Source organism: Fragaria vesca, linkage group LG2, assembly GCF_000184155.1.
Source record: "Fragaria vesca subsp. vesca linkage group LG2, FraVesHawaii_1.0, whole genome shotgun sequence".
Classification (NCBI taxonomy): Eukaryota; Viridiplantae; Streptophyta; class Magnoliopsida; order Rosales; family Rosaceae; genus Fragaria; species Fragaria vesca.
Genome location: NC_020492.1, coordinates 20190156 through 20205631, shown reverse-complemented (window position 1 = coordinate 20205631; position 15476 = coordinate 20190156). Strand labels below are relative to the sequence as shown.

General features: G+C 37.4%; 3 protein-coding genes and 1 pseudogene across 3 annotated transcripts in view; 2 read left to right on the top strand and 2 right to left on the bottom strand.

Annotated features, from left to right (window-relative positions):
• Positions 1–5662: 5662 nt before the first annotated feature.
• LOC101303304 lies at positions 5663–7883 on the bottom strand (annotated as a pseudogene).
• Positions 7884–8117: 234 nt separating this feature from the next.
• Positions 8118–10501, top strand: LOC101297501. Its single transcript, XM_004290953.1, has 7 exons — positions 8118–8413; positions 8511–8552; positions 8760–8888; positions 8994–9229; positions 9538–9574; positions 9935–9992; positions 10088–10501. Exons 1-7 carry the CDS (start codon positions 8270–8272, stop codon positions 10159–10161), a joined length of 720 nt encoding a protein of 239 aa, XP_004291001.1. The 5' UTR covers positions 8118–8269; the 3' UTR covers positions 10162–10501.
• Positions 10502–10694: 193 nt separating this feature from the next.
• Positions 10695–14406, bottom strand: LOC101297207 (squalene monooxygenase-like). The gene is made up of 8 exons (XM_004290952.1): positions 14083–14406; positions 12836–12947; positions 12540–12714; positions 12213–12381; positions 11896–12114; positions 11467–11742; positions 11067–11345; positions 10695–10981 (listed from the first exon to the last, which is right to left on the bottom strand). The coding sequence occupies exons 1-8, from the start codon at positions 14326–14328 to the stop codon at positions 10832–10834; spliced, it is 1626 nt and encodes a 541-aa protein (XP_004291000.1). The 5' UTR covers positions 14329–14406; the 3' UTR covers positions 10695–10831.
• A 780-nt stretch (positions 14407–15186) lies between these two features.
• The window catches only part of LOC101296920, a 1565-nt gene continuing 1275 nt past the window's right edge, over positions 15187–15476 (top strand). Inside the window, exon 1 of the mRNA XM_004290951.1 lies at positions 15187–15450. Within this exon, the coding sequence (XP_004290999.1) occupies positions 15233–15450 (218 nt within the window). The 5' untranslated portion in view covers positions 15187–15232. The remainder of the gene's footprint in view (positions 15451–15476) is intronic.

Genomic DNA, 15476 nt, shown 5'->3' with positions numbered 1-15476 from the left:
GGTAAAAAGATTAACCAGGGTTATTTTAGTCATTTTGGTCGAGATTGATGTCATTTTGAAAGTTTAGGTATGAAACTGATTAAAAAAAAGATGAGGTATCAAACTGATTTTAGACCTAAAGTTCAGGGTAGTAAACTGAATTTTTTCCTTTATAATATAACATTTTCTATGTTTCACGAACCACACCTGCAAGAGGTTTGATGGGGGTGAGCAACGCTCAGTAGGGCTAGTCAATATATTAATAAAGCATGACATTACATACGAATCAAAACAAACAAACAAACATGACATATCGAGAATGCATGGATGCAATATGGACTCAACTCTCATCCCACACCTCACATCAATCTCAAATACAATTTACTCATTTGTTATACTCATGGTCTCCAAACCCGAAACCCGATAAGATCGTTTTATTGATGTCCATCATCGAAGGGGCATACATTCCCTGAATTTGTGCACGTGTGGGCTACCCTGGATCTTGGACAACCCATGAGAAAACTCAACTACACAAAAGGTTTTTCAATAATAATAATATCTCATATCTTCCCGAACACTCATTCTCCTTTTCACCTCCAACTTCATTCCTTCCCCACAATATCATGTAATATAAATTCAAGATAAAAACAACATGCCGTCAAAATAGACGTATCATAATCGATTCAAGATCTCAATATCATCCAACATTTAATTTAAATAATGCCACACAACTCAATGTCAAATAATTCGATATCAAGCAATCCAATATCAAACAATTCAAGTAATAGCCACACAATAGCACAATAAAAGCAAACACCTCATCAAACCCTACCTCGATTTACACAGCAAAAACTCGAGCTCATCTTCACTTTTTAGATTGGTGGATCGCCAAGATCATCTCCGAAACCTTACCCAAAAGGTAAAGGTAAAGGTAAAGTACATACAAACAATGATAAATTAAAATTAGTAACTAAGTTAAAAGTAGTACACATAAATAAGAAACTCTACTACTTTAAACTATATAAGAGATACTAAACAATATTCAAAAGTTGTTTACAAAGTTACTGAAAATAGTGAACTCAGCTAACACCAAAATAAATTGGTTTAGAACAAAATTCAGTTTCAACAGTGTTAAAACAGTGATAAAGATGCTGTGTTTGGCTTCCCTTTTTACATACTCAAATCCAACAAAAGTTTCTGAACCAAAGCCTATTTGAAAGATGGGATTACAAGCTTTAAGTATATAGTTTTATTTTTAAAAACAAAGTCCTGGATAGGAAGTTATGCTAACTCAAAGTTGAAGCAAAAATCTGAAAACCCAGAAAATTCAGCTTTTGGCTGAATCTGCTCTTGTTTTTGGCAAACAATTTGACAAACCAAATGTTAACCAAATCCTGTGAAATTTAACACACACATAGGTAGATATATGAGGAGTACATAAGCACTTTCGAATTTTAAAACAAAGGTCTGAGCAGAAAGATATTCTGCCTCAAAATAGGCAAGAAAATCAGTTTTTTTGCAGAATTCTGGAAATTTGCAGCAACTGACAAACTTGATTTTGAAACTTTAATTCGACTTTTAAAGTAACAAAACAAGTTCTAAAGCTTCAGAACGAAAAGGAACAGATTTCCAGAACACGAAATCATTTTAAACATAACAAACAATTGACTAAAAAAAGACCCAGAAATTGCTTTGGACACCCAAACTCAAGAACATGGTTCTTGAGCTACAACAACAACAATTCTAATCAAAAATATCATTTTCGAATTCGATTTTGCTGTCTAAACATGTCTAAGAACATGTTCTTGAGCTACAACAACAACGATTCTAATCAAAAATATCATTTTCGAATTCGATTTGGACACCCAAACTCAAGAACATGGTTCTTGAGCTACAACAACAACGATTCTAATCAAAAATATCATTTTCGAATTCTATTTTGCTGTCTAAACATGTCTAAGAATTTAAACTTCCAACTAGAATCAAATATAAGAATCATAATCTCAATCTCAAAATCCAAAATCAAAGTAAATAGAATTGACAGAACCTAAGAACAAATTGAAATAAAACTAGCAGAGTAAGAATTGAATCTACCTTTGCCAAAAAAAAATTGAAAAGGGGTGTTCCTCTCTCTACCTATTCTTCTCTAGGTTTCTCTTCTTGTCCAAAAGCTGTTTCTACTCTCAAACCATTTTGATCTAACTCAGCCGACCTTCTCATCCTTATCTCATTCTATAGGCTTAGATTTCTCTAGACTAGTCGGCTAAAATCTATAGGCTTAGATTTCAACACCTCATATTTGCTCCCCTTGTTTTGACGTTGAAACCGATAGTAAAAGACAAAAGAGAGAGAAGAGAGAGAAGAGAGACTGCTGTGTTATGCAGCTCAGGTCTTTCTCCTTTTTTTTTAAACAAACATTTTAAATACTAAACAAAACTTAATTTAAAATTAATAAAACACAGATGTTACAATGAGTCATTGTCACTGTCACTGTCACTGTCACTGTCACTGACAACACATACTAGTTCTCATTTAGGGTTTATTCTTGAAATACTTCTTGAATCAACTACTAATTGAGAGATGAAGATGTTCGTTAAGTTTACACAGCTGGTAGCAAACACCTTGGTCTATAAGCCTGAACAATCAATAATATTAGCAGTACGTACAATACATCATCATTATTTTGACCAAGGAAGAAAAAATCGAAATTTTTGGTGAAATGTTGCCGAAAATTTCGGTTTTTTCACACAGCGAAATAAATTTTTCACTCCATAATTTTTTGTCCGAAACTAGCGATATTTCGCGATATTTTCAATATCTCGCCGAAACTTTGAAATCCCCTAGAAAATTTTCCCGCCCAAATATTTTGCCGCCGAAATTTGAATGGATGTGGTGAGTGTGGTCCTCCGCCAAACTTTTTGACTTTGACTGATTTGCACGACAAAATAATGTTTTGCAGCCAAGGGATTCAAACCTTGGTTGGGTTGGTATAAGGTTAACACCTTAACTAACCATATTAACCATCCAACTTATTTATTTTAGTATCTTTATAATAATATTGGTTTTTTTTTCAAATCTGAAAAATAAAAAATTAGGTAAATGTCTAATCCTCAACTAACTTTTTTACCTACACTTTCATAAAAATAAAAATAAAATTTATCTACACTTCTTAATTCATTTTTTTAATATATCTACCTTATATCAATCTATGTATATAAGACGTGATGGTCTAGCCTCCATTTGGGTTTCCAACCATTAAAAAAAAAATGTTTAAAGTAAACTTTTAAGAATTATTAACGGTTCAACACTAACTTTTTCACCTTAACTTACTACAACTCCCTATAGATCAATGTTTATTCAAGGTTTTAATTTCAAATATAGTACATAATATAGAAAACAAACATCTCTTAAAGTTTGGTTTACAATTTCCTTATTTTTCTTCAAATTTCGGTCAATTTTCTCATTTTTTTACTGCAATCGATATTTTTTCAAAATTTCTGTCAAAATTTCCATATTTTAGAGGGTCGAAATTTTCTTCCTTGATTTTGACAAATGAAATTAAACTCTAGCTAGCTCTTTTCTTTTTTTTCTCAGTACTTGGTGTCTACGAAAGATGAGAATTCTGAATCGGTTGACATTTTCTGGAAATTCTGTGCTGCCATGAAGAGCTTTCAAGGAAAAGAAAAGCTCCAAGGGATCACCGTCGAAGGTCAAGATCATTCGGTCCAAAAAGGTTGATCCCACGAAAGATGGAGCGACCAAGAAGTTTCTGGCAATTTTCAAGGCGAAGGTTGTGATCAAGAAACTCATCGGGCACCAAAAGTACCTTTAGGCTTTAGGGTAAGCGCCGTCAAGGCTAAAGTAAAGTAACTTGGATTATTCACTACCAAGGGCTATATTAGAATAATGGGGGATTTTGGGTTGGGTATTTCGAATCTAAGTTAGGTTATGCATTAAGACTATTTGGATTTGCATCGGTATGTGTACTAAGACTTAACCCTTGGTTTATGATGTGATTTGATTTGGACCCCTATGTTTTTATTTTGTTTTTTCGATTACTTTGCTCTGTTTGTGTTATGCTGTGTTTTCTTTTGATTACTATGTGTATTTGGACAATTATGTTTTGCTTAGAAAGTGGTCACTCACGAGTCACGACCGTCTCGTTATTTTTGTGCGTTGGTCATGCAATGCCGCCGTCCGGCGAGAAAGCGGTGAGCTTTAAAGCAACGGTGGGAGAGACACGCTAGGAATTAGGGGTTGTTGTAGATGGTTGAATTAGTATTCTTCCTTCTTGTGATAGGGTGGCTGAGCTTGAGGTCATGGAAATGGCCAAAGGCTCGACCAATCTTTTTTAAGAAATGGTGAATTCAAAGACTGTCATTTTGAATTTTGTCAAGTTTCTCATTTAAATATTAAGTTGAGTTTTGGTTTAGTCAAGAGACTTATTTCAAAAGAAATATAAATCTCGATAGACTTTTAGAATCTAATTTTACGCCCGGAACGGGAATTGTGAGCTAAATAGTCATGTGGTTGCGAAGTCGGTAAAGTGAGTATGGTATTTAGCTGTCCTTCGGTTCGGTAGTTAGGTATTTAGTGCTTCCCCAAAGTGAATGTCGACGCTAAGTATACATGTATGATAGCAGATTTAGAAGATGAGAAACTCCATTAATTATCTATATGAGTGGGAGTCTAATGAGAATTCCAACAATCAAGCATAAGTTGGACAAGTTTGTTGCTAGTTTTTATGGTCTTGTTAGACTCGATAGATATATTCATGTTCCAAGGGCCTTGATGGGGTAAAGTAGCCAGAGATTATGGTCATGTATGATTGCATTCACAGGGGTGATAGGTCATTATGAATTGAGAGTTATATTGACTACATTGCGTTGGTAATAGCTTGTGGTCTTCTAGCTCATATCCATATCGTTTTGATGCGTTTCAATAATAATCTACTTACTGTTATCCATAGTGCTTGCATGTTTGACCATCATGGTCGTTAGATCTCACCCAGAGTAGAAGGAACAAGATGCAAATAATCTGATTCCGGTTATAACATCATATATCTTTCCATAGCTAGTAGGTTCAGTTTTGGCCGTCAACGGAGAAGTACAATAGAGCACCTCAGAAGCTCATTGAGTTCTAAACTTCTTATGCTTGTTTTGCATATCTACTTTCACAAATCAGAACGTGGGATTTTTGTGAATAAACCAATGCTGACCCTGGATGTGGCTGAAACCTTCTGTAGTCGAATGGTGCAAAATGGTGTCACCCCCTGTTACAGTACTTGGGGGATTTTTGAAACAAAAGCATACGAAAAATGTGCTAGAGTATTTTAAGAAAGCAGTTGGTAGTGTGAAAAAAAGGGATCCCCACCAAAGATTGATTGCAGAAGTATTTGGCAATGAGGAAGGCAATGTTGAAGAGGCAGAGGAACTAGTGGTTTTCCTTCGGAATGTTGGGCATGTCACTACTGAGACATTTAATTCACTCCTAAGAACTTAGGCTCAAGCTGGTACAATGCTATTTTTGGTTGAAGAACGGATGAAGAAGGACAATGTTGAATTGAATAAAGAGACTCGTTCACTTCTAAAAAGGATCCGCAAATCCCACCTCCTCTGCCCTTTTATAACCACACTCAGCTTGTAAACATAGAAACTACAATAGCAGAAAAGTAATTTTGTAGATCTGTAGGGCAATAGTGTCTGAGAAGCACGATTGAGAAATGTGATAACCATCGCATTGGCTTCAATTGAAAATAAAATGGGGAAAAAAAAATATGAAACAAAAAACCTCAGACTAGTGAGGTTCAAGGCTAAACGCTTCAATTGACTTGGAAGTTTCCCATTATGGACTATTAATTCAAGAACTGCTCAAGACGACTTAACCTACCGCAATAACAAGTAAAAAGCAATTAGAATAAACATCACAACTTCACAGTGAAAGTTAATTAAGGAGCTTCAACTTTGATTAGTTGAGCAGTCTTCCAATGCATATCTGGCCTCCACTCTCTTGTTATGTTCCTCATCTTCTAACTTTATCTTCTCAATTTCCATTTTAGATAATCCGTAACTATAATCGGAGATTACAATTTTCTTCTTAAGTCGGAGTCGTTTTTCCTCTGCGGTCACAGTTAAAATTCCATTGGCATCGATCTCGTAGCTAACAGTAACAAGAGGTTTCCCTTTTGGACCAGGGGGGATTCCATCAAGCACAAAATGACCCAACAGTTTGTTGTCTATAGCTCTTGCTTCTTCGCCCTCATACACATCAACTATTAAACCAGTTTGGTTTTGTTCAATAGTTGTGTAAACTTTAGATTTCTTGGTGGGAATGGTTGTGTTTTTTGGGATAAAAACATCAAAATCTCCTGTGTACCGCATATAGCCAAGGGAATGTGAAGTTACATCCAACATGAGTAAGTCTTGCACCTTCTCAATGCCACCGCGCAAAACTGCAGCTTGTAGGGCAGCACCATACGCAACTGCTTCGTCAGAATTAATGCTCTTACATAGCTCTTTACCGTTAAAGAACTCATGCAATAATTGTTGTACCTTGGGAATTCTAGTAGATCCACCAACAAGGACAACATCGTCAACAATTTTCCTATCGATTTTAGTGTCACTTATACATCTCTCTACAGTCTTAAAAGAGTTCCATGTTGAGCTCTTCAAATTTTGCTCTTGTTATTTTAGAGTTGAAGTCGATACCCTCAAATAAAGAATCAATCTCAATAACAGTTTCGGCTGTTGCAGAAAGAGTTCTTTTTGCCCTCTCACAAGATGTTCTTAATCTTCTCAATGCTTTTGGGTCAGTGCTAATGTCTTTCTTGTACTTCTTCTTGAACTCTTGCACAAAATGGTCCACCATTCTATCATCAAAATCTTCACCCCCAATATGTGTATCTCCCGCAGTAGCCTTTACCTCAAAAACCTCCTCTTCTATTTTGAGAAGGGAAACATCGAAAGTACACCACCAAGATCGAAAATCAAAACATTTATGCCACCAATAGTCGTTGCCTTTTTGTCAAGACCATATGCGATAGCTGCCGCTGTTGGCTCATTAATAATACGCATAACATTCATACCTGTAATGGCACCAACATCTTTTGTCACTTGTCGCTGAAAGTTATTGAAGTGCGCCGGAACCGTAACAACAACATTCTTTACAGTCGTTCCAAGGTAGGTCTCTGCTATTTCACGCATCTTACTAAGAACCATTGAAGATATTTTCTCAGGTGTGAATTGCTTCTTTTCATTATTGTAGTCGATAACAATCATGGGCTTGTCCCCCACACCACGAACCTTGAAAGGCCATAATTTCATATCACTCTTAACACATGTATCACTAAATTTCCTGCCAATCAATCTCTTTATGCCTGAAAAATTGTAAAACAAAAGCATACTTAGTTGGATATTATGAACATAATATAGCTAGCGGGAGATGATGCAGTCAAAATTGTGTTTGTAGACATGTTTGGAGTTACATCTAGAGGCATCTAAGTTCTTTTTTTTTTTTTTTTTTCTTCTCTTTCTTTTGTGTGTGTGTCCAAAGAGAGGCATCTTAAGTCTAAGGTAACATAAAATTCTATCAACCAGTGTATATAAAAGATAACCTCATTCAAATTAATTTTCTGACTAGTTCTACATGATGATATTGAGAAATATATAATTGAACAACCACGTACCAAAAACAGTGTTTATTGGGTTGACGTCGGCTTGGTTCTTAGCGGCATCACCAATCAAACGCTCTGTATTAGTGAAAGCAACATAGGAAGGTGTGGTTCTGTTGCCTTGATCGTTGGCTATGATCTCTACGCGATCGTGTTGCCAAACACCGACGCAAGAATAAGTTGTTCCAAGATCTATTCCAATAACTGGATCCTCTCCTTTTCTCGCTAAAGCCATTCTCTATTTGTGTTCTTGTAGACAATTGAGATTGTTGATGGGTGTGATCCGGGGATTAGTATATATATAGCACCAAGGAAGCAGTCCTAGCAATATTAGGAAAAAATTCTAATCATAAAGGTTAGTCCTTGCAAGGATTGGGTTTAGTCTTGTTATACAACTCGACTGTAAGCCCAAAGAAAGGCCCAATTTCTATTCTTATTTGATAGGAAGCGGTGGAAGACTGGGGAAAACGAAACCAAAGACCCGATACAGTTTTTTTGGGGTTGTTGTTCTCTGTTGGTTTGAAACCCTAACTATGCTTGCTGGGTTTCTCGCACATTTATTATCTGCCAAGAGGAAGAATCGCTGAATCGGATTCTTAAGCTTATCTATTTCGCCGGAAAATGAGCGGCGACGACGATGACCGGAAACGGAGCAGCCAATGGCCGCGGACGCCGGAGAGGCCTTATCAGAACAAAGAGGAAGACATGAAGCTCTGGGGGATTTTCATCTTCGGCTTCATTGGCGCCACCGCAACTACTTTGGCGGTAAGCTCCATTTCCTCTTTTAACCTTGTTTGCTTTGTGAATGCGAATCCAATCGGAAATAGCTCGGGAAATTGAGAATTGCGTGGGAAATTGGCAGGTTTTTCAGCTACGTAGGACTGTTGATTGGGTCTATTCTCAGGTAGATATCGATTTTGATGAATTCGAAAGCCTTCTTGTGTGTGTTAGTTCGAGTTCATCAAGTTGCAAGTGAGACCTTAGTTAATGTAGCTATTGGCGTTTACTTGGAATCGATCCGCTTTTCGTTTTTTTTTTTGTTTCGAGTTAAATTATGTTTTAGGTTGGAAACTACTGGAGCTGATAATGTTTTGTGATTGGATTGCAAAAGTTGTTCAGATCACAATCAACATGGAGAGGAGGGAGTGGTGGTACGCATCGGACGTCTTTCCAGGAGGAAGCGTGGAGAAGATATAATCGGCGCTTGCAAGAGGAGTATGAAGAAGAATTGGAGAGAGTGGTGAGTTTTCAGTTTGTACTGCATTTTTTATATCTCGTTTCGACTTAATATGCTTTACCAGTAGTATTTCTGAATTGACTCATGCGTTTTATGTATTGTATGTAGGAACGTATAAGGCGTATGCAGAGTGTGTTCAATAGAGAGAGGAACAAACACAAAAGGAGCTACGAGAGCTGGAGGGAAAATGGCCAGGGTCAATATCATCAACATTTCCAAAGAGATGATTGGTATTGGAAGACTGAGGCATCCTTCAAAGACAGAAGGAGTAACTACAGAGAAACTCCTAGAGAACATAGCAACTATTTGTTATCGCAGCACTACTCAATTTTAGGCCTTGACAGGTAAAGTTGTTTACATAAACCTAGATATGTTCAGAACTGGAAATGTTGCCAAACAGCTTTTTCACTTTCAAGCAAAATGCAATAGTTTAAATATATCTCACTTTGTGCAGTAGATTAAGACTTGATCACCCTTGGTGTTGGTAATTTGATATTTGGGTGATGTACTGGAGTCCTTGGTTATCCAGTCAGAAAATATTTCTGAATTCACTTTTCAATTTTGCCCCTCGTGTAGTTTTTCATGCATTTTCTCAATTACTTTATCTCATCAGTAGCATTAACCTTGACATTTCCCTCTTGTTTCTCAACAGGTTTAGAAAAGCACCTTACACAGATGCTGAGATTAAGGTATTTCCCTGCTTTTGATATACTGTCAACTGTTAAGAGCTATCGTCTCCTTTTTTTCCTTTGTGTTCTGTATCTTACCCTTGATTTGATGACTTCAACTTGCTCCTATATTACACTTGACAGTTCACAGTTCATTGACTTGAGAGAGATGTTATGGTCCTATTAACTTACAAATTCTTGGGAACAGTTGTTTTTTCTTGATGAAAAATTTGAAATTAGAACTGTTGTATTTAGTAATCACAGGATGTTTATCTCGTAGTCGTAGGAGAGCTTCATAGAGAAACTAAGTTATTTCTTTATTGTGCTTGTTTGTTTGGTTGCTTTGTCCTCTTATCCTCATGCATGTAATAATGCTTGCAGACAGCATTTAGGACCAAGGCAAAGGAATTTCACCCGGATCAAAACCAAGATAATAAAGGTGTCCATCACTGGCTGTTACCCAATGTTTGTAAGATGTATGCTAATACTTTGCATTTGGCTTATCTGAAGGTTATTACTTGTATTCTTTTGCAGAGGCTGCTGAAGCGAAGTTCAAAGAAGTGATGGTCTCATATGAGGCCATAAAGAAAGAGAGGGGAAACCCATGAATCTGTTTTGTTGGGTACAGATTTATAAATCATTAAGTGTACTGGAAGCACAGAGGGTCAACTGCATTTCTATACCTTACTAGTCAACAGCAAACAACCCAACTGTGGAGTAGAATAATGTTCACATTCTCAGGAGCTCTCCTGGAGAGCAGCTCGAAAGTGAGTCTGTAATATTGTATTATACAGGAATAATCGGTAATTTTTGATACACATCAAGTAGAGGAGGACTCTGTCTTTGGAGTACATGGTTTTATACATGCAGAGGCATTGTAATATATTTGAATTACTTCTCACAGAATGTACAACGTATATACTTCTCAATTCTGTTGCTAGTGCTGTAACCATTTATCATTTAATGATCTTTCTGACATCCTTGTGGTTAGTCAATCATCTTCATGCCAATAATGTACTTTTCCTTTTGGCTATTTTTGTTCTTCCCATCAATTTCTTGTGAATTTCATACAGGATCGGATCGCATAGATCAATATCAGTAAAATGAAATTAAGATCATAGACGTCCAACGCAATCACATTAGAACACTAGAAGTTCTGTTTCTTTTTTCTTTTGTTTGGTGTCAATTACATACTAGAAACTAGAAAGAATGAACTCATGAAGTCCTATGACACAAAATCTACTTCCAATGATCTATTATCCATTGAATGCATTGAATTTACATATCATCTGCAATTCTGCCATCATCCTTCTTTCTCATCTTTTCACTTGAGACGGGGGTTCTGTAATACGCTGGAACTGTTGCAGGAAAAAACATTTGCCTAACCCCTTCTGCCTTAATTATGGGGAAAATGATTCCCGAGGCACTCTGCAGCGAAGAAGCACATTTAGAACTCAGATAGAAGCATCTCTCCTACTCTATCGGAAACAAACGATAAACAGATTATACTCACAGAGATTAGTCTGGCACCAATCCAAAGGCGTTTAGGTGATGGGAATGGCAGCAAAAGTCGACCAACACCATATACTGCGACAGCAAAGAAATGGGTAACCAAACTCAAGGGGCGAGGGTTTAGTCCTGAGAGTAGAGAGACTGGTCCCATAGAGAATACACCTCCGAGACTCAGATAATCAAAGCAAGCCTGGCGCATTTCCTTCCTTGCTTGATCAGGAGAAGATGAAAAGACCTTATAAAGGGCCCCTGCCAATGTATTTATGGTGGATGCCACTGGCTGCAAATTAGGAGATTAGCCAAACTGAGTTAAACTTTTCCCATGTTTTAGAAACCATAAAATATAGCTCTAACTAGCAGAAACAGCAACTTTGAAGCACCAGCATATTGATAGAACTTACCTTCCGCAGTGTGTAAAAGGATTCAAGATATTTGGATAGAGTAGGTGCATCATTTAGGGTGCACAAAGGCCTGAGAAGATCCCGGAGCACAACAATATCAGACAATGCCACAGTCATTCCTCCCCCAGTTAGAGGGTGGCGCATGTTGAATGCATCCCCCATCAATAAAGCTCCAGGAGTAGGATAGGGAGCGGCAGGCATGCTTCTGTTTGGCATTGTCCTGATGTTACCTTTATCAACTGCAGCTACAAAGGCATCATAAATTTGAGGGGGAATCTGCAGCAGTAGCGTCACATGATCAGCCTCAGGTATCATGCAATGAAAGTACAGAATAATGCTTCATAAAGAAGTGCCGCAAAAAACAAGAGTTAAAACGAAGTCTTTAAATTGTATGTCAAGTGTTATCTGGATGGAAAAATATTAGTGTACCTGAGGAGCCACCACGGTCTTCAAATACTTGGCCATTTCACCATTTGAAATGGAAGGAACCTTTTGTCCAGGTACATCAACCAGACAGCGAACCTCTGTACTACTGATCTGATAGAACAAGATAGGGGAAGGGTCTGCTAAGATAACATGCCCGTGATTTGCATGTGGAAGATCACAGTTCTCCAGAATCAGACCAACAAAACAAGAAGGCACATCCACCTGCAAAACACAATACTAATGAATAAGATTCTAGGCATTAGCCAAAAAAAAAAAAATGTTGATCTAAGTCATGTTGGATGGTAATCATCCAACCTCACCTTAGGATCGCAAAGAGAGCGCCTCAAGTTAGAGAAACAGCCATCACAAACAATGGTAAGAGGTGCATATGCTGTCATCTCTTGACCTGTTTTAGTCTTGTATTGCACACCTTTAATTGTTCCCTTTTCTTCAAGCAGAGAAGTAACTGTTCCTTGCTCCAATTGCACACTGAAGAAGGAAAAAGGAGAGATCTAACAGTAAATAGAAAGTCCTCAAAAAAAAAAAAAAAAAAAAGAGTTTGCAAACTCATCAGAGTTTAATGACCAGAAATAAACAGTGGAATCCCCAACATTTAGTTTACATCAACCAAGGGATAACAAATATACTTGGGAAGAGTTGCCGCCTTATCTCGCATCCTCTGTATGAAACGGCCATTATGGAAGCTCCTCCCAGACACATCTGAGTGAAATTTCTCCAAGGGGTAAGAGAGCCGAGTATTTTTCCCGTCCTTGAATAGAGCATAACCAAACACTCGCTGAGCATCAATTTCCTCCACACAATCTACAATGAATTATACAATGATATATAATTTGGTCCATTAATTCTACTGGATTAAGAGAAACTAATACATTAAAATCATTACATATCCATATGCTTAAAAAAAAGTTGAGAATGGGAATACCTTCAAGTCCCAGCTCAATTAATTTGAGGTAGCCTCCAGGTTGTAACAGTTCACCAACAATACGGTCTGGCTCTGTCAAATCTCGTTCAATCACACGCACTTGACGTCCATCCTGTATTTCAAAATACTTTTATTAATTTGCAAGTCTGACAAAATAAAATGTAACAGCCAATTTCCTTTTGAAGAATGATATCTCCCTAGCCATTTGAAGCATGAGTTCAATTGAACAAGGATAATACTAAGTTACAAACCAATGGTGGATTACAGACAAACTAATGGAAACCTCTTATGCTTAATCATGGCACAAGCTGATGTGTATACTATCAGGACATAAATGTGTTTCAATCTTGGAACTTATAAAGTCCCTTATACTTTGTTACTCCTTTTGCTGGTGTAGTCTTCAACTTTATGTCTGTTTGTTATCAAAAACGAATAGTGGCCTAATTCAACTGTTGTTTACAGTATAAACAAATGTAAAAGGTCAAGCACAAAATATCAGCAAGAAAAATTTAGACTGCACCAGAGGTTTATTTAAGTTATAACCTCCATAGTAAGCTTGGATTCGGTCAGTAAAGCAAAATCACACAAAACTGCAGGCCATGTAACTACATGAATTGACAAATGCATGGGAGTAAAATAGATTCTTGCTTCAGCACATTTCCCTTTTGGTAGGAACAATGTGTCACTGTACAAGTATAAGGCGTCTGATTTTGACTTACTTCGTTACAAAGCCATACAACTTTGTCCTTTATTTACAAGCCTCAGTTCTAGCTAGTAGACAATTTCAGGAAATAAATAATCATTCAGAAGCATTGTTAGAAACAATAATTCAAAATTATAAACAAGAAAAGTACAAAAGAATGCATATTTTCATCCAATACAAAAATATTGCTGATTTTCACTTTTGAAAAAGTTCATAATCTTCAAGTATTGTTGATGAGAATAAAGGACCAGAATTTAAGTTACTCTCCCTGTCAAGAAATTGAAATAACCTTTAGTGCTTCCTACATGACAGATTGAGGTTTATTAATAACACCAACTTGAATTATCAGATTCTGAAACTGTTCATAACATGAAAGTATTCCTTCATGCAATTATATGATTGTGCCTAATAACAAGGTTTTGAATCTTTACTTAACACTGATCATCATAATATAATTTCATTCTAACACAAAAATCACGAGAAGAAAACGAAGGTATCAAATTGTTTACCGAGAAAAAATGAATAAAGGCAGAGAAATTACAACCTTTCCGAGAGTGTGAGCCAGAGCAGAGCCGGCAACACCGGCGCCGACGATGATGACGTCAACGTCGCCGTCAGCCGATCTGCATTCCGCGTCTGAGACCATGAGGCAGCCGCGGCTTCTCTCCTCCTCCTCCAGCGAAGCTCGGCGGTTGTTATTTCTCCGCCTCGTCGCCACCGTGCCGTACATCGCTATGAGAGCTATGACGGAGGCGAAGATCCAGGCCAACAGGTACTGATCCACCACCATTTTGCGCTAATGAGAATCCGAGACGACGTGTCTCTCTCTCTCTCTCTCTGTTGCTTATTGTTAGCTGGATGTTCTTTTCTTTTTTAGAAATGATCCAATTTTAGGTGTTCCACTATTTATAGGGCCTCACAGCTCACACTTACTGCCTTCTGTTACTGACTCCTAATTCTGCATTATAGCCCTGTGTTAGACGACTAATACCTGTTTTCTCGAAATTTCTACAAATCTAGAGTACAAATAATGTCATTTGGAATTCATCTTTTATTAGGTTAGCGAACAAACATGTCACGGTTCATCGAGTCAAATTTGTGTACAGAAATAATCAATCTCAACATAAAATTAGAATTGACTATGAGATTTTGACAGAAGTTACTCTATCAATAACATAATCAAAAGAACTTTGTTGTTCATGCCACACTTTGTTTAATGACTTAATCTTTGCTTTGAATTTGGATTCATCGATGACAGTCTATTTGGTGTTCGTCTTTTCCTTTCCAAAAGCAGAAAAGGAGATGTTCCTCCTAGTGCACTAACTTTTGTTAGATAGTGTAGTTGATTAGGGTAGCAGGTAACTAAACACCAAGATTCCGAATTTTGAAATTTAAAAGAGGCTCATTCTCACGTCATACTTGGTCAGTAATCAACCAAATAAACTTTGCTCAATCTGTCAATCATTATGACATCTAAATTTAAGAGTCGAAAACAAAACGAGTATACAAAAATCGTTGAATGTCAGCGACTGAGAAGATGAAAGTGGGTTCTAGATAGTGTGACAAGGGTCCGGCCCAAAATGAGGTAACGGGTCGACCCATTTCAAATTGAATAACCAACCCAAAGTCCAAATTGTTTCCCAGAAACGCAGAAATTAAAGCGGGAAGGAAGCGAAACCCTCCGGAAGGCGGTTATGGAATTCGAGTGTTCAAATCTGAGTCTGTGGAAGGAAGCCCTCTCTTCCTATCAACCTCGCATAGAATCTCTCAACAAACCCAACTTGGTTTCTCTTGATGAGTTTTACCGCAACCAGCTACCGTCTCTCCTCCGCCGCCGGAACCCTAATCCCCACCTCACCACCTCCGAGCTCTCCGATCTCATGCGATGGAAGCTCACACGTGGCAAGTGGCGGTACCTCCTCTTACTCTCTCTCTCTC

What these genes read in the sequence shown, in the direction of transcription:
- LOC101297501 (XM_004290953.1), top strand. Translation starts at nt 8,270, where the DNA reads ATGAGCGGCGACGACGATGACCGGAAACGGAGCAGCCAATGGCCGCGG. An exon ending in TTGATTGGGTCTATTCTCAG is followed by an intron (nt 8,553 to 8,759) that starts GTAGATATCGAT and finishes GGATTGCAAAAG; the next exon opens with TTGTTCAGATCACAATCAAC. An exon ending in AAGAAGAATTGGAGAGAGTG is followed by an intron (nt 8,889 to 8,993) that starts GTGAGTTTTCAG and finishes TATTGTATGTAG; the next exon opens with GAACGTATAAGGCGTATGCA.
- LOC101297207 (XM_004290952.1), bottom strand. Translation starts at nt 14,328, where the DNA reads ATGGTGGTGGATCAGTACCTGTTGGCCTGGATCTTCGCCTCCGTCATA. An exon ending in AAGGCGGCAACTCTTCCCAA is followed by an intron (nt 12,382 to 12,539) that starts GTATATTTGTTA and finishes TTCCTTCTTCAG; the next exon opens with TGTGCAATTGGAGCAAGGAA. An exon ending in CCTTTTACACACTGCGGAAG is followed by an intron (nt 11,346 to 11,466) that starts GTAAGTTCTATC and finishes CCTAATTTGCAG; the next exon opens with CCAGTGGCATCCACCATAAA.